Source organism: Suncus etruscus, chromosome 9 (assembly GCF_024139225.1).
Source record: "Suncus etruscus isolate mSunEtr1 chromosome 9, mSunEtr1.pri.cur, whole genome shotgun sequence".
Classification (NCBI taxonomy): Eukaryota; Metazoa; Chordata; class Mammalia; order Eulipotyphla; family Soricidae; genus Suncus; species Suncus etruscus.
In genome coordinates, this window is record NC_064856.1 from 77,912,079 (window position 1) to 77,939,542 (window position 27,464).

The following is a 27,464-nucleotide window of genomic DNA, read 5'->3' on the forward strand; positions in this document are numbered from 1 at the left end:
TCTACATGGCACAGAAATACTATCCCTCTTAAATAACCATCACACATAGATAACAAAATAGAATTAGCATCATTCACACACTTCATTCGAAAACTCAACAGTTCTGAAAGAACTTAATTCACCAGGACTATAAAGACAACCTAATGCGTACATATGTGTTGAAAACAAGGTCTGGGTTCAATCCTTTTACTTCATGATTCTCCAGCACTGCAGGGACTGATCACCTCTCCCTCAAGCACTGAGCCAGAGCATTACTAGGTGTAATCCTCCCAATAAAGCCAAACTAAGAAAAAAAATTCAAAATAAACAAACAAAACAACCAGAATTTTGAACTAGAGAGATGCTTCAGCATGTAAGTCATGTGTCTTGCAAACAAATAAACCTGGCTTAATTCCATATACCACATTTGGCCCCTAAGCACTGCCAGGAATGATAGAGGAGCAGGGAATACATTCTGGTGGGGCCCCTAAATCCAAAATCCAAAACAAACAAAAATCACTACTGGCAAGCTCAGGGATCATATGAGAAGCCAGGAATTTAACCCAGGTTTGATGTATGCAATGCAAACACCCTATCTGCTGCGCTATTATTCCGGTTCAATAAAACGTCTGAAAAAGAATTTAACTGTTCCATGGTTTTCTTTTAATTTTGTAAAATACAAACTGATCTTAATTTTTAATAAAAGAAAAGTTCTACATAAAAACAAAACTTTATAATGTTAAGCAAAATCAACATGCTACCTAAATAAATCTTTCATAAGATAGAAGAGAGAACTGAATATAAATAAAGGAGAAATGTTTTATCTTAAGACACATGGCAGTAGGTCATACTGCCAACAGAATTGTCCTTTCCAACTCAGCAGACTTTAGCTAAGTGATTTTATATCTACTTATAGACATGATTTAATATTGACTCAGAAATATCTCAGTAGGAATCATTTATTAAAAAATTAAGCAGATGTGAAACAATATCTCAAACTGAAAGTTTAGAAAACCTAGCACTAATCTATGCTATCTTTTATGTCTGAGATTTTAACTTAGGATCTGAAACATCTTGCTTTTATAATCTTCATGTGATTCCTCTCAGTAACTTGCTTTCTCCAATCATGTTAATATGAAATCAAAATGCAAAATTCTGAAATTAACAATCATTTCCCTAACGCTTCTGAGTCAGATTAGAATTTAAATGATATTTTTCAAGTTAAAGTCAGGAAGTGAGCTTTATATATAGAAGTGGTCAAATATGTTATATTCTAAAGTGCCTTCCTACCATATAGAAGGAAGATATTATAAATGTTCCCTAAGAACTTAATAAACAATATTCTATCAGGTGATTCAATTATAAACGGAATCTTTAACCTCTCTTCCTAAGAAAAATCAATACTCTTTCGTATTTAATTCAACTTATAGCACATAGAATAACAAATAAATTTTTTTGTTTGTTAAACCAATTATCTTATTGCTATTTAATGATCATTAAACATTCATTTTTAAATTTTTTTTCTTTTGGTTTTTCGGGCCACACCCGTTTGATGTTCAGGGGTTACTCCTGGCTAAGTGCTCAGAAATTGCCCCTGGCTTGGGGGGACCATATGGGATGCCAGGGAATCGAACTGCGGTCCTTCCTTGGCTAGCACTTGCAAGGCAGACACCTTACCTCTAGCGCCACCTTACCGGCCCCAGATCATTAAACATTCATTTTAAAAATCAAGTGTGGTTCTAAATATTGAGAAAAGGACTATAAAATATTTACTATCAGTATATTATTTTTAATTCACCAAATTCTGATATAACTAGAAATTAAAAAAATTAGTAAAAGAGCCAATTTTGATAAAATATATTCTGCAATAAGGATAGCACTGATACCTTATAAAAATACTGTTCTTTATACACCTTTAGAATAAAATTATTTTCAGTTGTGCTATCTAAGAATTGTAACTATTTTAAAATATTATAACAAATACATATAATACATACCTTTGAATCTGCTAAGGCATTGATGACATTCCCAAGAGCTAAAAGTGACCGATTAATATTTGTGCCTTCTATAAACCGGGTCCCTTTGGTGTTGGCAGCCCTGGCTCTCTCAGACCCTGCCAAGTCAATGAGTGACATTTTGGCGATACGAATATTTTGGTTTATGCTTGCTGTTTTGTCTTGTTGTCGCAAGTAAATCTTATTAAAATTACAAGAGAAAAGAAAAATGAGAAAGAATGAAAAAATTCAAAGCAAAATACATCGAATTTAAAAAGACATGAAATTATAGTTTTATAAATTATAAATTAAAAGTATAAAATTCTATAATTTTATAGAGGCCACACCATGTAACAGGACCCCGCTATTTGGAATCTGAAGTCAGTGACTCACAAGTTAATTTGAGTGCTATCAATGTTTTATATGGGAGGTCTAGAATTCATTCCCTAATACATCCTGATGGACAGGTATAAGGCTGGTGGCCCCTGAGTTCTACCACACTTTTTCTAGGTCTGAAATTGGTCATTTAGTCAGCTATTTTTTGCTATTCTGTAGCAGTATAATACAATAAAGTTAGGAGGCAAGTTTAAAACCTATGAGGCTTTCAAGTTATTACTCCATTATCAAAGCTATGAATTTAGTTCTTAGAGAGTACAGAATTAAGATGTGTGCCTTGCATGCAGTGGCTCTCAGGAGCAACTCTAGTTACCATATGATTCTATGAATACGGATGGGATCAAGTCCCCAGTACACAGTTGGGATAAGTCCTCAAGTACTGCCAGGTATGTATCAGGCTTGTATCAACCCTCGGGGTGTTGGAGAAATTTTGTTTCATTTTCTTATAAAGCAGAAAAAAGATTTCAGGTAAATCAGTGTTAAGAGATTTCTGTCCGATCATTGATAAAATGAGAAGTCAGTGGTAACAAAAGAAAATCAAAAGAGCATTATGAACTGAAACACTTCTGAATGTGATAGTCTCTAAATTCTTTTTTTTAAATAATATCTTTACTTAAGCACCATGATTACATACATGATTGTAGTTGGATTTTGGTCATAAAAAGAGCATCCCACTTCAACCAGTGCAACATTCCCAACACCAATGACTACCATCTCCCTCCTTCCCCACCCTCTGCCTTTATTTGAGACAGGTATTCCACTTCTCTCACTTATTAACAGTATCATGATAGTTGTTAGTGTAGTCATCTCTCTTACTGCACTCACAACTTCTTGTGGTGAGTATGAGCCAGTTTTTCCAGACCTCAACTCTATTGTCTCTGGGCAGTATTATAATAATGTCTTTTATTTTTTCTAAAACTCATACATGAGTGAGACTATTCTGTGTCTCTCTCCTTCTGACTTATTTCACTCAGAATAATAGTTTCCATGTTCATTCCTGTATAGGAAAACAACTGGTCAGCCACAAGCAAAAGAGCAAACTCAGACCTCTATCTAACACTATGCACAAAGGTCAAATTCAAATAGATTAAAGACCTTGATATCAGATCTAAAACCATAAGGTATACAGAACAACATGTAGGTAAAATACTCCATGACATTGAGAGTAAAGGCATCTTCAAGGAGGAAACAACACTATCCAAAACAGTGGAAACAGAGATAAACAAATGGGACTACATTAAACTGAGAAGCTTCTGCATCTCAAAGGAAACAGTTACTAGGATACAAAGGCCACCCACAGAATGGGATTCACCCAATACCCATCAGATAAGGGACTAATATCTGAGATATCTAAGATACTGACAGAACTTAACAAGACAAAAACATCTAATTTCATCAATAAATGGGGAGAAGAACTGAATAGAAACTCTCAAAAAAGAAATACAAATGGCCAAAAGGCACATGAAAAAAATGCTCCACATCACTATTCCTCAAATCAAAACAATTAGGTACCATCTCATAGACTGTCACACATCACAAAGAACAGAAACAGTCAGTGCTGGTGAGGATGTGGAGAGAAAGGAACCCTCATTCACTGCTGGTGCCATCTAGCTTTTAAGGAGAACAATATTTTTGAGATTACTCAAAAAATTGGAAAGTGAGCTCCCATATGATCCAGCTATATCACTCCTAAGGATAGACCCTGGGAACACAAAAACGCAATATAAAAATATCTTCCCCACACTTATTGTCATTGCAGTGTTATTTACAATAGCCAAAATCTGGAAAAAACAAGATGTCCATCAACACTTAAATGGCTAATGAAAGTGTGGTACATATACACAATGGAATACTATGCAGCCGTCTGGAGAGATGAAGTCATAAAATTTTCCTATACAGGGATGTACATAAAAATCCAAATTCTTTTGAAGCTATATGATCACTTTAATAATAATAGAAATAAAAACTACAGTAAACATGACCCACTAATCTATTTTTTTGCTCATCTTGAAATACTCCAAAATAGTACTGTAGTAACTGAATCGTATTTTAAAAAATGCAATTGTTTTGAGTCACTATGCCAAGCTCTACAGAAAATAAACTATCATCAACTTACAACGACAACTGCCATTTTATTATGTAACAACATTACAGAGATTCAGATAAAGAGGTTTATTTTTCCTGCATGTGTGAAAATTACCACCTGAGAACTTGACTTCATTATTTAAATTTCAAATTTACAAACAATAAAATCTAATGGCCTGATACCTGAAAAACAGCATGAGAACGAGATGATGTTGCATTCGTATCAGTGGGATGCTGTGTCCTGTTTTTATTTCCATTATCCAATAATTGTAAAATTTCCTCTGAGGACTTAGGCTAGAGAAATTTAGGTAGAAGAAAATAAACAAGTTAGAAAATAGCTAGACTATATGATATCAAATGTTAAAGTAGGTTTCCAAATTAGAAATAAGTTAGGGCCCGAGAGATATAGCACAGCGGCGTTTGCCTTGCAAGCAGCCGATCCAGGACCAAAGGTGGTTGGTTGGAATCCCAGTGTCCCACATGGTCCCCCGTGCCTGCCAGGAGCTATTTCTGAGCAGGCAGCCAGGAGTAAACCCTGAGCACCGCTGGGTGTGGCCCAAAAACCAAAAAAAAAAAAAAAAAAAAAAAAAAAGAAATAAGTTAAAAGGTTAAAAATAGGGCCCGGAAAGATAGCACAGAGGCGTTTGCCTTGCAAGCAGCCGATCCAGGACCAAAGGTGGTTGGTTCGAATCCAGGTGTCCCATATGGTCCCCCGTGCCTGCCAGGAGCTATTTCTGAGCAGACAGCCAGGAGTAAAACCTGAGCAAAGCCGGGTCTGGCCCAAAAACAAACAAACAAACAAACAAACAAAAAAAAAAAAACCATGCTAAAAATAGATTAAGAATAAATTACAATTTCAAATAAAGATAAAGATTAAATATATTATTTAACTCTCTTCTCCATAACTTTCCTTCTCAAGCACAATAAAAAATTCAATAATTAGCTAGAAGAAATCGCTAAATAATCGTAGCTATTATACAAACAAGGGAAACTGAATTTGTTAGCATACCTGGTGTAAAGTCAAACCCTGAACAACCACCCCTTTTTGGGCATCTTCCCGAACTGCAAGTGGTCCTGAATTTACTAAGAGGTCACGAATCTGTTCATTATATACCTTAAAATAAAAAGACCAACTTTAATATTTATGTCAAAATAACAGAGACAACATCAAGCGTATCATTAAATCATAAATGATTTAAAGCTATATTTAAGTATTATTTTAAAGATGAGAACAAAGGCTGACAAAATAGTGTAAGGGTTAAGGTGCTTGCTTTACAGATGCAGATCTTAGTTTGATTCCAGTACCATATAAGGTTCCCTGAAGCTTTGCTAGGAGTGACTGAGCAGTCAGGAGTAAGAACTGAGCACTGCTGGTATGTCTCATCCCACCAAAGAAAGAAAGTGATATGCATAATACCCCTTCAGTAACAAACCCCTGTCTAAAAGGGAGTGAATGAGTGACTGATAGAGAGGGAGAGAAAGGGGGAAAGATCTGAGGACAATGATGGCAGGAAGTGTGCACTGGTGAAGGGTGTTATACTGTATGAATGAAACTTAATCATGAACAACTATGAAAAACAAAAACTATATTATGAACAACCTTATAAACCAGTGTTTAAATTATTAACAAAAAAGTGAAAAAATTAAAAGTTGCACATCCTTACTCATGCATCTCACCCTTTCTATGTCATATTACCACTTATTTTTCTACCATTATAAAATATTGGAGAATTTGATTACCTAGTATTAAAACTGAAATTAAAGGTAGAATCATTATATCAGCATCCCATAACTCCTAACTTAATGAGTACAGTGAAGCAATTAAGAAACTGGATTTGCTTTTTCAATTTCCTGGGAACAGAGCAAGGTACAAGGTCTTGGGAAATGCTAATGGATCCAAAACGTATTTTAAACAGGTGGCATAGTTCTTACTAGAGAAAATATTTATTGTTTATTATTTTTTAAATTTTGGGGCAATACTCAGAGGGGTTACTTCAGGCTCTGCACTGAGAAACTGCTCCTGGCAGGCACATGGGACTGTAGGGGATACCAGGGATTGAACCTGGGTTGGCCATATGCAAGACAAATGTCCTACCAGCTAGCTGTATTATCTCTCTGGCCCATTATTTATTATTTTATGATTTGCAATATTCCAGACAATTTAATTTTAGAGCATGGAAGTTAAATTAAATACAGCTTCACATAAGAATGGATGGACTCTTTTCTTCAGTTACATTGATAATGTATCTACTTATTTTCTTATGTCTCAACAATTCAATGATCCAACTCCAAATTCATGCCTCATAAAACCATCCTTCCACAATGACCCAGAGGTTCCCTCCCTTTCCCTATTCCACTTTTAGGCTTAGAATAACTCACTATACATATGTATATACAATTTACTTATTACATTGTGGATCACATGTTTGTACCACATTACTGCTAACATGCCATTTTTGTTAGTTTTTATTTGGGGATCATATTTCACGGTGTCCAGAGCTTATTTTTAGTTCTGTACCCAAGGGTCATTACTTGCTGAGTGCTTGGAGGAGGATGGAACTACATGGATTGGCCACATGTAATGCAAAATGCTTAGCTGCTCTATCCTCTCTCCAACTCCATAACATATAATTCGTCATAATTAAATCTTTTTCATTGAATCATAATGAGACACAGTTAAAATGTCATAGCGTTCCAACACATCCATTTACCAGTGCTCACTTATTGATCATTTCTGTTAGAGAATCACCTTCGTATTTTTATTCAAATTATGAGGAAAACAGGCAGCTAAAAGGTTAAGTAATTTTTCTTGGCCACTAAGGGAATAGCACTGGAGTCCAGATATTATTATTCCATTCCATGGAATTGATCACACATCTCTATATTTTTATCTTTATTATATTATTTTAATTTTTTAAAGTTATAAATAGAAATAATACTATTGATCAGGTGCTAAAAAGTAGATTAATAGTGGTTAATATTTATTAATAAAGGTATTAATAATTTATCAAAAATGAAAAGTTATTTTTTTTTACCTAATAAGATTTAAAAAATGAGGGGTTTGAGAGATAATATATCAGACAGCAAATAAGGCACTTATCTTGCAAAGTCAACTTGGGTTCTATCTCCTGTACTGAATAGTGACATGAGCACAGAATTGATCTCTGAGAAAAAAAATATCAGGAGAGCCACCCCCCCAAAAAAAAACCCCACAAAAAACAAACCCTGTAAAAATAATTTTATGGTAAATAATCCATAATTAAAAGGCCTGACATCATTTTATACAATAAATGACTTTTAAATGTAATATAAAATAATAAAAGTAGAATAATAAAGATCAAATTTTCAAGTTTTATTTATCTGATAATTAGCAGTCTCTTCAATTCCTTTCCCTTATCTACTTCAACAAAAATACAGAATTAGAACAAGCATACTGAGCAGGTATATGCATCAGAATTACCTGAAGTCTTAAAAACAAACATAGTTCAGTGGTCAACATCCAGATTACTAAAGTAAAATTTTGAAGAAATCCCATTACATGAAATATTGATTTACCTTTAATAAAATTAAAAAGATAAAAAGAAAAATAACATTAAAAAATAAACTTTGAAATTATTATAAAAGGATCTAAGAAAAAAATCGTGAAATTTTTATATTTTCTTAAGTTCAGAAAAAATTTCAATGTTAATTTAGAAAATGGTAGTGTTTTTTTATCCTAGTTTTAAAGGCTAACCAGAAAAATTTTAGCAATATATCTTAATTACTACAATGTGAAGCTCAGCAAAACTAAGCTGTAAGATATCAACAAGAGCATGTCACTAAAAATACTCTGATATTACAAATAGGTATAAAATCAAAGATTTATGCTTCTGCAATAGTTTTTGAAACACTATTACACAAAGTTAAAATATCTGTCAATCATGTTATGACTTGTTGAATTCTAGCTACTATTTTTTAGTTCCAAAAAAATTTAAGTTGTTTTTTTCTCCTTGTTTTGAAGAGTAGAGAACTCAAAGGGAAATGGGATGTCAAAAAGACAGAGAAATCATGAACTATGATTGATTAAATGTGGATATACTAATAATTTTAAAAAGATATAGTAATCATTGCATATAAATATCTTTTGATTACAGTGATAAAGCTCTTTGAAATAGTAGAAAGATCATAGGAAGCTGAGAAGAAATGATGAACTATTAGCCAGAGGGAGAGGTCAGACATCGAATGATTGTACTCATCTGTAGGATATACATATAAGCAAATCCCTTATTATGAGAATAATACCCAAGGACAATAAAAGTATTGGTGGGAAATGCAGTTATGGCAGAGGAGGGGCCACTATGATAATAATAGTTGAAAATGGTCACTCTGGACAGAACTGAGTGCTTGAAAGGAGGTAAAGTGTAGGAGCTTTTCAATGTTTATATTCAGGAAAAAATTTTCTATATAAGCTGGATTATGGATCTTCTTAAGGAAACACTTCCTAGTAATACCAATTAATCTAAAGAATGATGAATAATATTGTAAACTTACCTCCAAATAAGAAACTGCAGTACTACATGTTTTCTCTTCTTTAATCTCATCCATGGACTTGTAAAGATCTAGCATTGTGAGGTACATCACTCCAGGTTCAGCAGCTGTGCCTAGCATGGTGTGGGTCTTCCCAGCTCCAGTAGCACCATATGCTAATACTGAAATTTTATAAAATAGGAATTAAAGTTCTTTGTTATGATATATAATATCTCTTGATACACTATCTAGTAGATACACTTTCTGGACATTCTCAATAGTCATTTTAAACCCCAAATAATCTAAATTAGCAGTCATTCTTAAAACCTGGTTATTTTAGAACAAATTGATACCTATTACTATAGTCTGTGTTCTGATTCAAGATTCCCTCATTCACCTTATGCTATTCCCATTTCCTTTTTCTACACCAAGTCTACAAATTTTTAATCAATCAAGTTACCAATCTCATTGCTCCTTAGTCTTTCTCACCTAGAACTGGTAAGCATTTATATAGTTATTTATTTTGTGGGAATGTAGTAGGGGAGGAAGTTTTGAATAATGGCATCTGTGCTCAGGGATTATTCCTGGAGATGTCAAGGGAATGACAGGCTGTGCCAGGGATTGAATCAGCATCAGCCAGTGTAAGGCTATATATTTTTCTATTCTCTATCTGGTCCCTAACCTTTATAGTTATTTTTTTTGAAGAAGAAATTCCTCATGTTGTGATAGTAACTATCTTAAGAATCCAGGTAGTCAATTATGATGACCAGTTTTTCAGTTTCAATCTGGTGTACCAGATTCTAGCTTCTTACACTTAAGAGTAATTTGGAGACTGCTTTGAAATATATTTTTCATATATTATAGAAGTGTTTATTTACATACCTATTTTATATACAACTATACCTAGAATTGCATAAAAAAATACTTAGGTAAAAAGGGTTTATATATGGAAAAGTTTAAGTCTCATACTAGATTATCTGAGGTTATCCTCATGTTACTCTATTCCACTCCATTGCTTTTTTTGGACAGCTCCTTCCTCTTACACAGCTAGAAGATATTCATCTCTGCTAAATATCAGCATAAAAGTCACCTTTCCCTGATCTAGGCAGAATAGTCTAAATCCACATTCAAATCTTTAATACATGCCATACACCCCTCTATTATAAGTGTATCATTCTCTAATTCCAACAAGGGAGAGGCATGTTTCTTTCATTCCTAGCAAATCCTTGGGCACAAAGAAGTCAAGTCAATACAAGTTTACTGAATGAATGCAGGAATGTCTGATAAAAGCCACTTACACACTACTTAGCAAAGGCCATACATTTTCATACTATTTCTTGTGGAGATTATTATAAATCAATAATTTCTAAATTGGAGCTGGACTGATAGTACAGCAGGTAGGAAGGGCATTTGCTGTGTACACAACCGACCAGGGTTTGATTCCTGGCATCACATATAGTTCCTGGAGCTCGCCAGTATAATTTCTGAACACAAAGTCACAGTGGTTCCCCCTCTTAAAACTAATTCAAAAAAATTTTTTTTTAATTTTAAAAAAAATTCAGAAATTTCTACAAATAAAGTTCATGAATAAAAACCATGCTACAAAAGGAGCTCTAACCAATAAGCTACATTTTATTCTTTTTTTTTTTTTTTTGATCAACACAGTAAATCTTCAGTACTAAAACTCAAAAGTAAAAGACAATGGAATATTATAATTTGGGGTACTTGGAAGAAAATTTTGTAAGTTCTGGTAATTAAAATGCCTCGAAAGCACTGAATTAACTGAGCTTTTTGTTATTTCTCTTTTCAAGAAGAAAACAGGTCTTTCTTAAAGACAAATTATAGACTTCTCCAGAGCACTAGAACTGTGTTCAGGGGTTTAAGACATGCTAAAATAATACATGTAACTCAACATCATAAGTAACTTAGTTTTGTTTATTTTAATTTTTTTCCTTTCCTTTTTTTTTAAAAAAAAAATCAAATCTGGTGAAGAGGGGTGTTCTTTTTTTATAACTGAAACCCAATTACAAACACATTCATAATCATGGTGCTTAAATATTATAAAAAAATAATAATAAAAAACTAAATCTGGCAGTGATAAAGGTTCACTCCTGTGGTATAGGAGTATAAAATAAGGGTTGAGCATCTGCAAAGCAAGAGACTTAAATTTTGTACTACTCCTCTGGCCCCACAGTAGTTTTGATATTTTCATTTCAAGGTAAAAAACAGTGCAGGGCCTGAGGGATAATGCAGCAGTTATAGCACTTGCCTTACATGAGGCCGATCTGTGTTCAATCCCACTCATCACATATGGTTCCCTGAGAACCAACGATAATTAATTCCAGAGCACAAAGCCATGAATAATCCCTGATCATTGCTAAGGATGGTCCAAAAACCAAAAAGGAAAAACAAGAACAAAAACCTTTACATGAAATGCCAAATGTCAAAACTGTTCTATTCCACAAGGATAGGCAGCTGTATAAATAGGGAGAAGAAAATTTACAAATATTTTGTGTGAGAAATCTAACATCAAAAGCAATAAACCTGGTTTAATAATTAGGAAACTGAGAAAATTAACTGAATATAACATAACAACTTAAAAGGTCTACAATTATTGTGTAAGCGTGCTGAGCATAAGAATTTTTGGCAAGTAATTTTTGATTATATTAAGAAGTCAATTAAGAATAGTCACCTGTGCAATTATATCCATTCAAAAAATTTCGAAGAATTGGCTTAGTTGTGTTCTCAAAAACTTCCAACTGAGTTGAAGTTTCATCAAAAACGGCATCAAATACAAACTTAAGATCCTTATTTTGTCTTTTTGTTGTATCTCGATTTAGAATTTTCTTTCCATGAAAAAAACTGATTTCTTCTTTTTTGGGATCAAAAACTAGGATATGTTTATCCACAACATGGACCACTCTATGGAATCCAACTGCCTTTTCTTTTGTGTTTTCAGGACGCACACGAACTACAACTTTCATGTGGTGATTCAGGTCTTCCTCCGTTTGAGCCATTGTTTTTCTTAAGTCCTCTGTTCAGATGAATGTTCGAATAGTTCTTTAAAAATAAAAAGGAAAAATGGAGGGTTGGATTCATTTGTGTGCAAATGAATGACATGTAGTCATTAAAAAGGTGCTAATTCTGTTCTATTCATACTCTATTAGAAACAACACATTATATAACTACACAAATACATATTATATATTTAAAAGAAATGTTTTTTTTTTTCTGGTTTCATTTCTTTAGTCTTTTTACCAGCCATATTCTTCAATAAGGTGTGGCCACAATGTCTGCATGCCTCTTAAACTTCCCTCAAGTCTTTATTAAATGCTGCCCTCTTGACCATCCTAACTAATGTTGCCAACCTGGTCTAGCGAGATAGTTCAATGGACTTGAGCTCATGTTTTGCATGTAGAAGCCCAAGGTCCATCCCTGGAACTGCTAGGTACAATTTCCAAGTATAGAGAGCCAGGATTATCTAATGAGTACTGCTGGTTGTGGCCTAAAAACAGAAACCTTAAAAATATGTCAACACAAGTATTACTCTAGAACCCTAAATTTCTAATTTTATTTTTGGGTCACTGTCAGAGACATCCAGAGATCAAACCCTGATATGAAATTTAGCAGGACAAACCAGTCTGTGTGGCAAGAATACATAGCCTAAGGCATTGACTAGCCCAGAGCCCTAAGAAAAGTCACAGTTTGCTCAGGCAGACATTCCAGGAAGCTTTACTATCTTAAGGTGAACATTGGTTCCTGTGTAAAGACAATATGTAAAGTTTAATTACAGGGATGCACCCTGTAAAGACTGTCTGTAATGTTGGCTGTTCCATTTTGGTTCTTCTCCACCCCCTGCTTTAATTGTGCTTAAAAGAGCCTGTACTGATCAATAAAGAGAGACCTTGATAAGACACTTTACTTGGTCTCCGTCTCTTCTCCCCCCGCCCCCCATTCTCTTTATAGACTGGATCCCCTCTATACACCCACGGAATAATGGAGTCCTGCAGGATGGGACAGGTCACACCCAGCAGCGCTCAGAGGTTACTCCTGGCTCTATGCTCAGAAATTGCTCCTGGCAAGCTCAGGGGACCATATGGGATGCCAGGATTTGAACCACTGTCCTTCTGCATGCAAGGCAAATGCCCTATCTTCATGCTATCTCTCCAGCCCCTAGAATCCTAAATTTCTTATTACTTTAAATTATTTTCCTTTCATCAAAGCACCTATCTTTGAATAAAAAAGATTTATTTTGCTTGATGTATATTTCATCTAACGAATCCCTAAATTTTTCAAGAGCAAAACTTAAAAATAATGTTTAAAGTCTCTAGAGTCTGAAACCTTATCATTAAATCATTAATAGTATTTAAATCATGGTACTTCAATAAAGCTATCAAATTGGTAGGTTGTGAGCTAAAATGATTCTGCAGACAATGGTAAAGGATACTGCCATTTTGGTGGTGGGCATAGTGTGTATTCCTGAAACAACATTTTTAAGTTGTAATAGCTATTTCAATCATTTTAAAAAAATGTTTACAAATTTCAAGAGCCTAAAAAGTGCCTAACACATGGTAGAGGATTTATACTTTGGGGGAAAAATGATTAAATACTGAAAACAAATTCGTTGATCCTAACTTTCAGATTCTAGGGAATTTTCTAAATAATTGAGCCCCTCAACTTATTGATCTTAATTATTTTCATGCTTATGAGGAAGTAACAGTTTTAAACATAATTTTTTAAGCAGCTACTACTGCTTAAACTTGCATAATAAAGCACAGATAAGGACCTATATTCAATATTCCAAGATTAGGCTTGCAGTAAATTCTTAAAACAAGAAAGGAATTATGTTAAATATGGAGAATGGATTAAGAACTTAGGGTACAACAGGTCAAGTAAATGAACCATTTGAGAGCAATTGTGGAGGAAAAAAATACCCAAGTGAGCGAAAACTCAAGACAATGAGTCCAGAAATGTCACTATAAATGTGAGCAAAGAAACTGTGTGGGTAGAACATAACATTTTTTTTTAATGAAAGAAATAATAGGGGCTGGAGAGAGAGCATGGAGGTAAAGCATTTGCCTTGCATGCAGAAAGTCGGTTCAAATCCCGGCATCCTATATGAGCCCCTGAGCGAGCCTGCTAGGAGCGATTTCTGAGCATAGAGCCAGGAGTAACCCCTGAGCGCTGCTGGGTGTGAACCCCCCCCACAAATTATAATAATAATAAAGATTAGATATATTATAAGTCATTTACTTTAGAAGAGAACTCAAAAAAAAAAACAAGCTAAAACAGAAGACACTGTTGTTTTGCTTTATGTCTCCCTGATGATTAGTGATGGGGACTTTTTTTCATGTGTTTTTTGGCCATCTGTATTGCTTCACGTCACTAATCAACAATGAGATGTCATCTCACCACAAAGACTGGCACACATCACACAAAACAAGAACAATCAATCAGTGCTGGTGCAGATGTGGGAAAAAGGGACTCTTTCATTGCTGTTGAGAATGCAGACTGGTCCAGCCTTTAAGGAAAACAATAGGGACATTCTTCAAAAACCTGGAAATTGAGCTCCCATATGATTCAACGAAACCTCTCTTAAGAATATACCCTAGGAACACAAAAATGCAAAACAAAAATGCCCTCTGTGTACCTATGTTCATTGCAGCACTATTTACAATAGCCAGAACTGGAAACAAGTCAAATCCTTGAGAACAGAGGAGCAGAAACAGAAACTGTGGTACATCTATATAATGGACTATTACAATTATTAGGAAAAACGAAGTCTTGAAATTTGCCTATACATGGATAGATAGGGAGATTATTATGCTGAGTCAACTGAGTCAGAGGGGGCCTGGAGAGATAGCAGTGTTAGGGCATTTGCCTTGCACGTGGCCAACCCAGGATGAACTGAGTTCGATTCCTGGCATCCCATATGGTTTCCCCAAGCCTGCCAGGGAATTTCTGAGCATAGAGGCAGGAGTAACCCCTGAGCAGTGCCGAGTGTATCCCTCCTCCCATACACAAAAGAGTCAGAGGGAGAGGGATAGAATAAGCTAGACACAGAAGGGAGCACTTATATAGCAGCCCAGGGGGCAAAGGAGGGGGCAATATGAGATGCATGCTGGGAACAGGGATGGAGGGATGACAATATAGATGGTGGAAATGCCCCTGCTTCAATGTCACTTTGTACATAAAATACTACTGTGAATGAATTGTAATCTACTTTGGTCAAAATAAAAATTATTAATAAAAAAAAAGAAATAGAATAATATCACTCATTAGTGGGATATAAGAAGAGTATGGTAATACTAACCAGAAACAACAGAAATGAGGGCCAGAAAGGCCAGTCCATGGAAGAAAAATCACCACAATAATTGCAGTGCAGTTAGGGTAGAGAAGGGACCACTCTAATATATATATATATATATTGGAATTGATCACTCTGGACAAAAAAAGAGGTGCTAAAAAGGATAAAGTGATATGCATGGCACCCCTTTTTTGAGTAAAAGGTTCTACCCTATTCATTCTTGAGCTTGTTACTAATTGGTTGGAAGCACCTTTAGATGGAAGCATCCTTTGGATTGGTGCCTTAGACCACCTGTTCTGGCACTTGCTAATAAAGACCCTAGGTCTCAGGGAAAAACCGATTGTGGTTTTGGTTTTCCCACCACTGAGCTATCTGCTTCTTAGCAGCAGAAGGCTTGCTTGAACTTTTTTTTTTTTTATCCCCTTAACCATGTGTGGATTATTTCCCGAGTTGGTGTTTGCTTTCAGAACTGTGTTTCTCCAATGCCCTGGACTTGGGACATGAGGCTTCCGCTATACCCCTTCATTAACAATAGTGGAAACCAGTGACAAAAGGGAAAAAGGGGGGGAGGGAGGGCGGGAGGGAAGAGAGTGTGTTTGTGTGAGTGAGAGAATTTGTGTGAGAGAGAGAGAGAGAGAGAGAGAGAGAGAGAGAGAGAGAGAGAGAGAGAGAGAGAGAGAGAGAGAGAGAGAGAGAGAGAGAGAGAGAGGCCAAAAGACAGGCAGGAAGGAGGGTAGGAAGGAAACTGGGGTCATTGGTGGTGGAAAATGTGCACTGTTGAAGAGTGATTGTACACTGAATCATTAAGCACTTTGTAACCATGGTGCTTAAATAAAGTAATTACTAATAATTTAAAAACACCAGAAAACAATGTACACAGCATACCTACCATGTGTTAAGACTTCCCTTCCCTAAGAACAGAACACTATGTAGAAAGAATGGTTATTTGGATTATAACACCATGTCCCAGGAAAATTATTTACTCTTTATCCTTGTGCTTTGTGTCATTGTAAATCTCACAAAGCATCTATACACTGTAGGTCTGACCTTAAGTAAGTTACCCTCACTGAAATGGTTTTCTCATTTGTATAAAAGTAGTAAAACTTCGTAGCACTATTGTTAAAGCTAAGATAATAAATATTCTGTTTATTAAGGTATTCAGTAAGTGCCAATTTTTCTCTCATTAGTCCTAGATATTATGAAAAGAATGCCACTTTTTACCAAACAAACAAACAAACAAAAACAAAAAACCTGTCCCTTTTGTGTGTTCACTGATTGAGGACTGGTACTTTGGGTCCGACAATTCCTTATTTGCAACTGTCCCAAGTTTTGCATGACACTCAATATTTCTGACCTCCCCATCATGGTCTTTCTAAAGGCTAGTAATGTATTACATTTTTAATACCACGAACTAATCGCTGCTGCCTTAAAAAGATATTAGAAATATTTAAAAATGCTTCTATTTTTACTGATATGCTTTGTTTCAATTATATGTAAAAGATTCACAAATAAAATGATTAATGTAATTTTAAAATAAAACTCAAGGTTAGAAGAAGTTTTTGCTATTGAAATACAACTTTTGCTACTTGCTGGCTGTCACTGTAACTGTCAATTACAGTTAAAGAAAGTAACTTTACTTTCTCCTGGTTTAGTTTCTTCCTCTGTAAAGTGGCACAAGTAAGTACTTCATAGTTTTACAAATTAAGTGAGGGGACCAGAGTGTCAATACTACATGCAGGGCATTTGTATAGGATAGGCTGTCCCAAGTTCCACCCCTGGTTCCTCATATGTTACCCCCAAATAGCCAGGAATGTTCAATAAGCATAGTGTTAAGAGTAATTACTAAGTACTACCAAATATGGCCCTCAAATCAAACAAAAAGAAATGATGGCTTAATATTTTAAAAGCTGCCTGGAAAAGTATGTTCTACAAGTCATTATTGCTAAACTAAATACAGTAAAGAAAATAGTAATAACAGTGATATACAAACACAGAACTATGGTACTGACAAGAGCTACAAAATACTATGCCAGACTACAATTATACAATGAAGGATTAATATTGATAGAAAGATTCTTATGAGAGTTATTGAAAGTCAGTGCTGGAGTTAGAGTTAAATACAGAAAGAAGCTAGGATGCTTGCCTTGTACACAGGTCACCTGGATTCAATCTGGGGTATCCTGTATGCTCCTCTGGGCACACAGGCATAATTCCTCAGTGAAGAGCCAGAGCATTGCCTGGTGTGGCACAAAAACAAAAAAGGGCCTGGACTGTAAAGTCATACAACAGATAGTTTTTAATCAGGTCTTGCATTCTTCTGGGTACTGAGATAAAGAGGGTGAAGAATGGGGTCCTCTTATAAAGGGGATGGTTGAGAAAATCTTGTCTGGTGGAATGACAGTATTACAGAGACTTAAGTGAGGGAATGAACAACAAGCAGCTCTCTAGGCAAAGTCTACATTATTGCTATCTGCACAGTATGCTGATTAAAAATTCTTTACAGATATTAAGATGCTATTGAGGTTTCTGATCAATTTGTTACACTTAATAAGTGGCATTTGTTTGAACAGAATAAAAAGAACAAACTTGAAAAATTACACTGGTGGGATTAGAATACTATTAAAGGGGTAAAACCATCAATTAAGAAAAAACAGTAGTTTCCTGAAGTAGCTCATTTTTCTGCAATGTTTAGTGAAAGTATTAAAAAAACAATCGCAGGGCCCGGAGAGATAGCACAGCGGTGTTTGCCTTGCAAGCAGCCGATCCAGGACCAAAGGTGCTTGGTTCGAATCCCGGTGTCCCATATGGTCCCCTGAGCCTGCCAGGAGCTATTTCTGAGCAGACAGCCAGGAGTAACCCCTGAGCACCGCCGGGTGTGACCCAAAAAACCAAAAAACCAAAAAAAAAAAAAAAAACCACAATCGCAGTTTTTTCAACAGATGCCAATCATGCAGCTTGCTGAAACTTCAATGGAACTGGAGGGTATAAAGCTAAGCAAGTTATTATGTTGTCAGAGGAAGAATAATTTTACTTTTCTGATATATACAATCCAAACAATAGAGTAGGTGGTATCAAATGATAATACACCCTTGGCCCTGAATTATAGAACTAAAAATACTAAACAAGGAAGGGAATGATGAAGTGGACTTTAAGTACCAGGGAAAATAGTTGGAAGGTCTAGGGAATGATTAAAAAGGTTTAGTTCCTATAATACAGTAACTATAACAAAAGTTTTGTTAATTCAATGATTTTATGCATTGGATACCATTTTCTAAAACAGATTGTTATATATCTATGTCACCCATCAACTCTAAACTCTTCAATTCCCCACCTGCACTTTCTTCCGAAAACACCTAAACTAAAAAAAGTTATGTATTTATTATGTATTATGTATTTATTACTTGTTTCTCCTCTAGATTACAAGCCCACAAAACTATGGACTGTATTCATTCTATATCCCAAAATTGGCAACAGTGCTTGTCATCTATTAAGATCCAATACATACTTTTAGAATAATGAATGTAGATTTTTAGCCATATGTGCAAAAACAAGTGTAGAATTATGAACTGGCATGCACCATTTGCATTTCTAAAAGCCAAACACATATTCGTATATGCATATGCTCCCTTAGGAAAAGAATACCAGACAGCATTAATGCTAATTAATCCATGATTGAGAAATATAAAAATCTGGCTAACAAGCAGGCTTACTTTCTAATTTTAAATCTAATTCGGATTTAAAACAATTCTAGATTTTTTTTTTTGTATGTTTTGTTTCTGGATCACAGCTGGCTATGCTTAGGGTTTACTCCTGGCTCTGTGTTCAGGGTTCATTAGGTAGTATTCGGTGGTAACACATAGTGTTGGGAATTTAACCAGGCTCAGTTTCAAGGTAAGCATTTTACCCAGGGTACCATCACTCCAGTTCCTAGTCTAGATATTTTTATGTCAAAGACAAAAGCTATTAAAATTTTTCTTAAACTGAAACTTTGCTTATATTTCTGGAAAAACTTTATTGTATTTTTATTTTAAATCAGAAATGTTTTAAGCAAATTACAAGCTTCTTAATCCCAATAATAACCCCAAGATTCAGGTTGTCTATTCTTTGCTGTTTAATAGAGGGAGAAACTGCAGTACAGAAAGATTGAGTTAACTGGCTCAAGTCAATCTACTAGAAGGAGGAGACAGCATTTATAATTAGATGGGCTGAATCTAATGTTCCTGCATTTAATGACTACTTTTTGAGATATATACATATATGCCCCAAAGACTCATATATATAGTTAGAAAGAATCCTCAGGACCTAGTAAAAGAGATACTGAAAGCATGCTAAAATAAACATAAAAGTTCAGAAATTATTTGTGCTTGTTGGGTACCACGTAAGTATTCATTCTCCGCAAATACGCCACTGGGAATCCTTGGATTATACTGATATAATGACTAGTTACAGTGAACAATGATGATTATCATTTGAGTATATTTCATAAACCAAGAAAATGGTAAATGTTTGATATTCATTGTCTCATAGAATAATTAACATGAATAATAGCATAATCATACAACTAATTTATTGCTTTGTTAAAAACAGAGAGTGGGGGCCGGGAAGGTGGCGCTAGGGGTAAGGTGTCTGCCTTGCAAGCGCTAGAGTAGGACGGACCGGACCGTGGTTCGATCCCCTGGCATCCCATATGGTCCCCCCAAGCCAGGGGCAATTTCTGGGCGCATAGCTCAGGAGTAACCCCTGAGCGTCAAACGGGTGTGGCCCAAAAACCAAAAAACCAAAAAAAAAAAAAAATACCAAAAAAAAAAAAACAGAGAGTGCTAGAATAAGTTATTCCCCTCCCCTCTAAATGACAGCCAGTAATAGAGGAATCAAAATGTGGATCCTGTAGGTAAAATGTACATGGCTCTTATGAGAACGCTAGAATGGCACCAGAACTTACACGCTATATAACATTTTGAACAATTTATCTTAGACATTGGTAATATAAATTATTTCATAAATAGAAACTGATATCTGAATAAGTTCAGATTCAGAAAACAGGATTAGGAACTACATTCTGAGCTATCTTTAGGTCAAAATAACTTTATAAAAGTGTGACAAGACTCCTGGGTTACATTTTCTTTCTACTTTTCAGAGTTGAGATAAAAGTAATTTTGATTTTTAACTTAATGGGCACACTTATAGAGGTACAAGAAGCATTGCTAACATGGAATTTTACTTAGATTTACACAAAACCAGAGTAGATCAATGTTTACTATTAAACACTAATAATCTTATTAAAAACTAATAATGTTTGATGAGCCAGAGAGAGTGCATGCCAGGTAAGGTACCTGCCTTACTTGCAGCCAACCACTATTTGATCCCTTGCATCTCATCTGGTCCCCTGATCACTGCCAGGAGTAAAACAATGTCAAATGTGGTACCCCACAGAAGTTTACATCCTTGCTAACTGAAACACAATTTTTCATTTATGATAGAAACTTAATAAAAGGCACTGGCAAGTCTTGGGATCGTATATTTGTAGGATCAAAGCTCAGAAACCCACAAATGCCCAGAGGGGCTGAATGTAGTGAAAAAGTACAATTAAAATCTGTAGAGTATGAACGCATTTTTGTTGAGCTTCTATTCTACCAATTAAAGTCCCCTAATAGCTGTTTGCAAAAACCCTAAACTTGTAGGCCAAATTTTGGTCAAATGCTCCCCTATGAAAAACTGCATTTAAAAGTCCAAATCTCTCTGCAAATCTGATGCATGTCATCTAGAAGACACTAAGATCAGATAGTTTTACTTTCTAGTCCCCTTTACTTGCAGAACATATATATTCCTAGGGACATTCCATTAGGCCCTGGTAGGCAGGTCATCTTGATGCAACAATTGAGAGGCTCAGGGAAGGTTGCTGACCAATCTGCGCCAGCCTCTCAAGAGAATCTCCCTGGCTAAGTTCTGAGCTCCTGAATCTTCTCATAGGCTAGCAAGTCCATCCTGGTCCATCGAAGAGTGAGCTCGTCTATGTTGGGGAAACAAAAATCCTCTCGTGCAGAATCCTGGGGTTGACTCCTGGCAAAGTGGACAGTTAAAAAACATTGCATTGGAAAAGGGGGGGGGGCAGGCTTCCCTTTAACACGACCTACTTCCTATCTATCTTAAAATCCTTCTCCATTAGGAGAAAAGTGTTGGGGATCAGGATAGACCTCACACTTGCTCCCCAGGGAGTCCAACTAACGCGCCCTCCTTCCAATGCTCCCAGGGCTGGGGTTTGGTGAGCAAAGCTTACCTGGGCTAACTAACAACTCTGCACTGGAGTCGGCGGGATCCGTTTGCGTTCAGTCCCAGACATCAGAAGGAAGCATCCCCGAATGGCCAGCGTTTTTCTTCTTCTTTTTCACGCCAATCTCTCACTTACCTTCAGCTCCCCGAAAGCCTCTTCGGCCACCAGCACTTCCACGCCGAAGGCCGCCTCTTGGGCGATTCAAACTCAAGCTACCAGATTCAAAACCCAGCCTGCATTCTTAACGTCGCCTCCCATTGGCTGGCGTCTCCGTGACGTCATCACGTAGGACGTTTCCGCGGAGCGCTTCTGCGAGACCTGGGAGACTCGGCTCGCACCGCGCGACGGAGACAGGGCCCGAGCGCGTCGCCTTGGTAACGCGTAAGGCGGTTTCCGGAAGCTGACGCCCCATGTGGGCGGGGCTACACTGCAGCTGCAGGTGGGGAGGAAAGCCAGCCAGCCAGCCAGCCAGTCACCTGGGATCCTTCCCTCGGGCCACCTCCTGACCCCGCTTGGCTTGGTGCAGGGGGTCCCAGGGTTCAGGGTGTGAGTGAGCTGGGGGGTGTTCGCAAGGGGTTGGCTCATGCACTATGCTGACTGGGTGTGGGAGGCGGAGCCTGATTGGGTGTGAATTCATGGGGACTGAGTGTTTATTTCTTGAATCTATTGAGAAGCTTGGCCTCCAAAGCCCTCCAAGGACTCTTGCTCTGAGGATGATAATGGAGGGACTTTTTCATTCCAGCCATTTTTCACTTGGATCGATCTGGGTTACATTAGCCTCAATTAATTTCAAATTAAGTATTTTTGGTTTGAGACATCAAGGCCTCATTTCTCACATCTCCCTGTCCTTGAGCGCTTTATTGCAGACTGTGTTAGTTTATTCAATTTTGGTCTTATGACAAATAAACTCATTCAAATTTTCATCCCCCTTATTTCAGTATTGGATGTAGTGTTGTTGTTTTTTTTTTTAAGTCTTAGGTTGTAGGTATTATTTAGAGGTACACTTTAAAAAACGAAATACTTGGGAAAGGAGAAATGATTTTGCCCATGTAATTTCATCGTACATTGACAAGCTATTTTGTGATCAGAATTTCCTTGAGATGATGATTATTGTGCCGGTTCAGCAGTTATTGATTACAAATTTTGGGAAATATTGAGCCTAAAATTGAGCCAAATTGGTAGTTTATCATCTGGTGATTCAGTATCGCCAAATAAATAGGATGACAACATTAATACAGGATACTGTTATAATACAATTTGTGGAGCTTACTATGTTAGGAACATTTATTTCCTTTTGCAGAAAATCAAAAACTGGTCATTGTTTATGATGCATAGCATGTGACTGTTTCTAAAAAATGGATAGATTCATCAGTACAATTATTAGTGTTTAATTTGATTACATTTATTTTGCTGCTACTAATTGATACTGATAATTGGTACATTCGTTTTACTCATTAATTTTAATTATTTTCAATAATTTTTGTGGCAGTTTGTTAATAAAATTGAGAAATCTTTCTTTTCTTTCTTTCTTTCTTTTCTTTCTTTCTTTCTTTCTTTCTTTCTTTCTTTCTTTCTTTCTTTCTTTCTTTCTTTCTTTCTTTCTTTCTTTCTTTCTTTCTTTCTTTCTTTCTTTCTTTCTTCCTTCCTTCCTTCCTTCCTTCCTTCTTTCTTTCTTTCTTTCTTTCTTTCTTCTTCTTTTTTTTTGTTTTTTTTTGTTTTTTTGGGTCACACCCGGCAGTGCTCAGGGTTTACTCCTGGCTGTCTGCTCAGAAATAACTCCTGGCAGGCACTGGGGACCATATGGGACACCCGGATTCGAACCAACCACCTTTGATCCTGGATCGGCTGCTTGCAAGGCAAACGCCGCTGTGCTATCTCTCCGGGCCCAAGAAATCTTTATATTTCTTTTTTGGGGGGGGCCACACCCGGCGGTGCTCAGAGGTTACTCCTGGCTGTCTGCTCAGAAATAGCTCTTGGCAGGCAAGGGGGACCCGTATGGGACACCGGGATTCGAACCAGCCACCTTTGGTCCTGGATCAGCTGCTTGCAAGGCAAACGCCACTGTGCTATCTCTCCGGGCCCAAGAAATCTTTGTATTTCAATATGTATTTTTACCTCTGATATTCTTGCAATGGTTGACTTTATATTATTTATCAAAAAGTATGAGATATAGGGTCCGGAGAGATAGCATGGAGGCGTTTGCCTTGCATGCAGAAGGACGGTGGTTCGAATTCCGGCACCCCATATGGTCCCCTGAGCCTGCCAGGAATGATTTCTGAACATAGTGCCAGGAGTAACCCCTGAGTGCTGCCGGGTGTGACCCCCCCAAAAGTATGAGATATAGGTACCGTTTATTTTATAGGTGAGAAAGTGAAAGTTTTCAGAAAAATTAATAAACATTTTTCTTATATTTCACAAAGCATTTTGTTCATAGAATTTTGTTCATAAGATACTTTTTGAGAGTAAGAGATATCAAGATATCTTAATCTAGCCTGAAAATATGCATATCTTACTATGATAAGGTAACATTTGATTGGTCATTGTTAAGTAAGAAAGTAGTTTCTAAATTAAGAAAAAAATTTTTTTTAGATTTTAAGCCATACCCAGCATTGCTCGGGGATTATTCCTGGTTCAGCATTTAGGAATTACTCCTGATGGTGCACAGAACATATGGGATGATAGGAATTGAACCCGGGTTGGCTGCGTATTAGGCAAGAGACCTAGAATTTGTATTATTCCCCAGCCCCACTCTCATGGTCTGTTTTTATTGCTATTAGCTATTCCCTTTGTTTATTTTTAGTCTACATATGCGTGAGGTTATTCAGAAATAGTATAACATTCTAAAATTTATAGACTCTGAAAAGACCTTGGTTATTTAGTCATTGAATAATTGAGGCCACACCTGGTTGTGCTCAGGGCTTACACCTGTTCTGTGCTCAGAAATCACTCCTGGAAAGCTCAGGGACACATGGAACTCTGGGGAAATCTAATCCTGATTGGCTTTGGGAAATGCTGCCTTACAATTACCCAAAGGAGGAGAGTTTAAATTTTGCTTTTCACATATTGTCTAAGGGCTTATCACTAGTGTTCTTGTTACACCCATTTTTCTTTTGGGTGAGAAGATAAGATATGCATCATTAGCACATCAGTAGCTAGCAGTAGAGGGGTGTGTGTACTTGAGAGGGGGGGTTAAGAGGGAGGGGGAAATGAGAGGGGAGAGGGGAGAAGAGAAGTGGGGGAGAGAGAAAGGGGGGAAAAGAGGGAGAGAGATGGAGATGTTATTTTTGCTTGCAATCACCTGTGCTCAATCCCTGATTCCCTGAAGCATGATTGTGATACTTGCATAGAGCAATGAGTAAGCCCTGAGCTCAGCCAAGTGTGGTCTCATAGTCACAAACTTAAGAAAATGAATATTTAGTAAATGCAAAGAACTATTAGTGTTAGAATCAATGGCATTTTTGTGCTGACTTTTTAAAAAACTTTTTTAGTTTGGCAAGACAGTAGGGAGCATAACAGAAAATGTAAGGGAATTTCTAACTATATTTTCTAATATAACAAAGAAAAAAGATCCCAAACTTTTTAAGCTTATCTATGGAGATATAAATCCCTCCAGTTTTTTGTTAAATGGCTTTTAACTTTCCTGTAAATTTAGAAAACAGAAATCGAACATAGCAGCTGATAAGGAGAAACTGCAAAGTTAGTTTTAAAGTTGCATCAGACACTAAATAAAGTGAAAATCGATTTCAACCTGGCAATTGCAGGGATTTGTTATGGTTTTGTTTGCTTTAAAAGACCCCTGAAACACTACTGGTAAAATACTGTGCCTGCAAGACTTTTCAGTAGGGGACTGGAAGAGGCGGAACGAAAGACTCAGACTTCGGTTGTGGGACGGACCTACTAGTCTAACCTGTCCGTCTTTACAAGATTCCCCCAGGTCTGGGACTTCCACGTGTGGCCAAAGAGTTTCTCCCCCAACCTTGGTGGTCGTTGGTGGCCGAATTTAAAGGCCAAGTGAGGTTTCTTCTTGTGCCAGGTGAGAAGGTGGCTGAGTCCTTGAGCTCTCACTGTACCCCAACCCAGGCGTTTGGGGGAACCTCCTGGCAGAGGTAATTCATTCATCCAGTAAACACCAGTCTCAGTGCCTGAGTCCTCGCAAATGTTATTTATATCCATCCTAATTTCGGAAGTTACCAAATAGTTTGTTTCGCTGTTTCACTTTCTCTTTCACTTTTTCCAATGCGGACTCTGGGCTGAGTTTTTATTTTTATTTTTCCTTCTTCTTCTTGTTGCCTTTGTTTTTAAGTTTTCCATTAAGTTTTAGTGGCTGTGAAGACAGGTGGTATTGGTGATGACTGTGGAATTTTCAAATTAATTTCTCCCCTTATTCTCCCCATAGTTTTCTAGTCTCAATAACTTCGACTGAACTTTGGTGGCTGAGAAAAAAAGTCAGGAAACCAGAAATTCTCTTCTAGATGCCAGATTTTCTGATTGTTATCCTCTTTCCTGTGACCTAGGGAACTTAAATCATTTGTTTTGGTTCTTAGTTGATGACAGGAGAGCCCCGTATTGTAGGAGATTGGGCCACAGAGAGAAAGAAATCACTTTCTTTATTAGGGAGATATTTCAAAACACAACCAAAGAAGAAAGTAATTATTATACTCCTTTAGTAAACAGTTACTGTGTAATAGACCCTATAGGTTTGTCCAGTGAACACTGTTGGGTAAATACATAAAAATGGAATGCAGGAAAAATAATTCAGGTCAGAGAAGCTATTTTTTTCTATTAATTTATTTTTCCCTGTATGGTTCTGAGTCCTAACTGGAAATTCAAGAGTATTTCTTATTATTTGAGATCTCCAAGAATATATATTATGTTTTTATGTCTAAAACACTATACGTTGTATAGGTTATTCAAATACTCCAGATTTCATCTTTTTAGAAAGTCCACAGAGATGTGTTAACTGAAGAGCAGTTTCAAATATATTTATTGAGAGCAATTAAATTAAAAAGAACAAAACAAAAACCACAATGCTTTCAGAAGGTTTTTGTTAACAGAATTTTATATTAGTACTATACTATAACTATACTAGTTAACAGAATTTTTCCTACTACTTTAAAAATTTACAAAAAAATCAAGATTAGTCTCCTCCCCTCCCCTCTAAAGAAAAAAAATGAAAAAAAAATCAAGATTAGTATGCCAAGGAATATATAATTACTTATTTTTTCTTTATCTTTTTTCTGGGTGGGCACTATGCAAATAAAACAAAAAGAGTCTGAACATCAATGTGTACATAGTTGAATATTTATAAAGTACAATTAAATTGATTTGTGCCACATTGATATAGGCTTTTGGTTAAGTAATCTTGTCAGAATCTATCCATGGCCTGCATGCAAGATTTTTTGAGTCTGAAAACACATTTTCATATTGGATGTACATGCAATTTTTCTAGGGATTCACAGAAGGATACAATTTTTAATACAATTTAAATTGTATTTAATTTTAATACAATTTAAGTCATTCAAACAGCATGTTCAATACAGAGTTTGAATTTTTTTGTTTTATTTTTTGGGTCACACCCTGCAGTGTTCAGGACTTACTCCTGGCTCTACGCTCAGAAATCGCTCCTGGCAGGCTCGGGGACCATATGGGATGCTGGGATTCGAACCACTGTCCTGCATGCAAGGCCAATGCCCTACCTCCATGCTATCTCTTTGACCCCTGAGTTTGAAATTTTTTTAAAGGTGGAGAGTTTGTTGAAAGGTAGAGAAGAAAGGAGAAAGAACTCCCCATGTGAGGAGGAACTTAGCAAAGGACTAAGTTTTAAATATTATTTTAAACTTAAAAATCAGAGAAATTATTTTAGAAAATGATGATTGGATAATAAACTTTCACATCCAATTAAAATGAATGTTTATAGTTTCTCAGA

The 27,464-nt window shown here is 36.3% G+C and overlaps 2 protein-coding genes across 2 annotated transcripts in view; one reads left to right on the top strand and one right to left on the bottom strand.

The window, feature by feature from the left end:
* The window catches only part of KIF18A (kinesin family member 18A), a 63,809-nt gene extending 51,814 nt beyond the window's left edge, over positions 1 to 11,995 (bottom strand). The window contains exons 1-5 of the mRNA XM_049780082.1: positions 11,653 to 11,995; positions 8,985 to 9,142; positions 5,464 to 5,568; positions 4,638 to 4,748; positions 1,977 to 2,174 (exon numbers count right to left, since the gene is read on the bottom strand). Coding sequence (XP_049636039.1) covers positions 1,977 to 2,174; positions 4,638 to 4,748; positions 5,464 to 5,568; positions 8,985 to 9,142; positions 11,653 to 11,977 — 897 coding nt within the window. The 5' untranslated portion in view covers positions 11,978 to 11,995. The remainder of the gene's footprint in view (positions 1 to 1,976; positions 2,175 to 4,637; positions 4,749 to 5,463; positions 5,569 to 8,984; positions 9,143 to 11,652) is intronic.
* A 10,539-nt stretch (positions 11,996 to 22,534) lies between these two features.
* Positions 22,535 to 27,464, top strand: part of METTL15 (methyltransferase like 15) — a 229,340-nt gene continuing 224,410 nt past the window's right edge. The window contains exon 1 of the mRNA XM_049780093.1: positions 22,535 to 22,587. Coding sequence (XP_049636050.1) covers positions 22,574 to 22,587 — 14 coding nt within the window. The 5' untranslated portion in view covers positions 22,535 to 22,573. The remainder of the gene's footprint in view (positions 22,588 to 27,464) is intronic.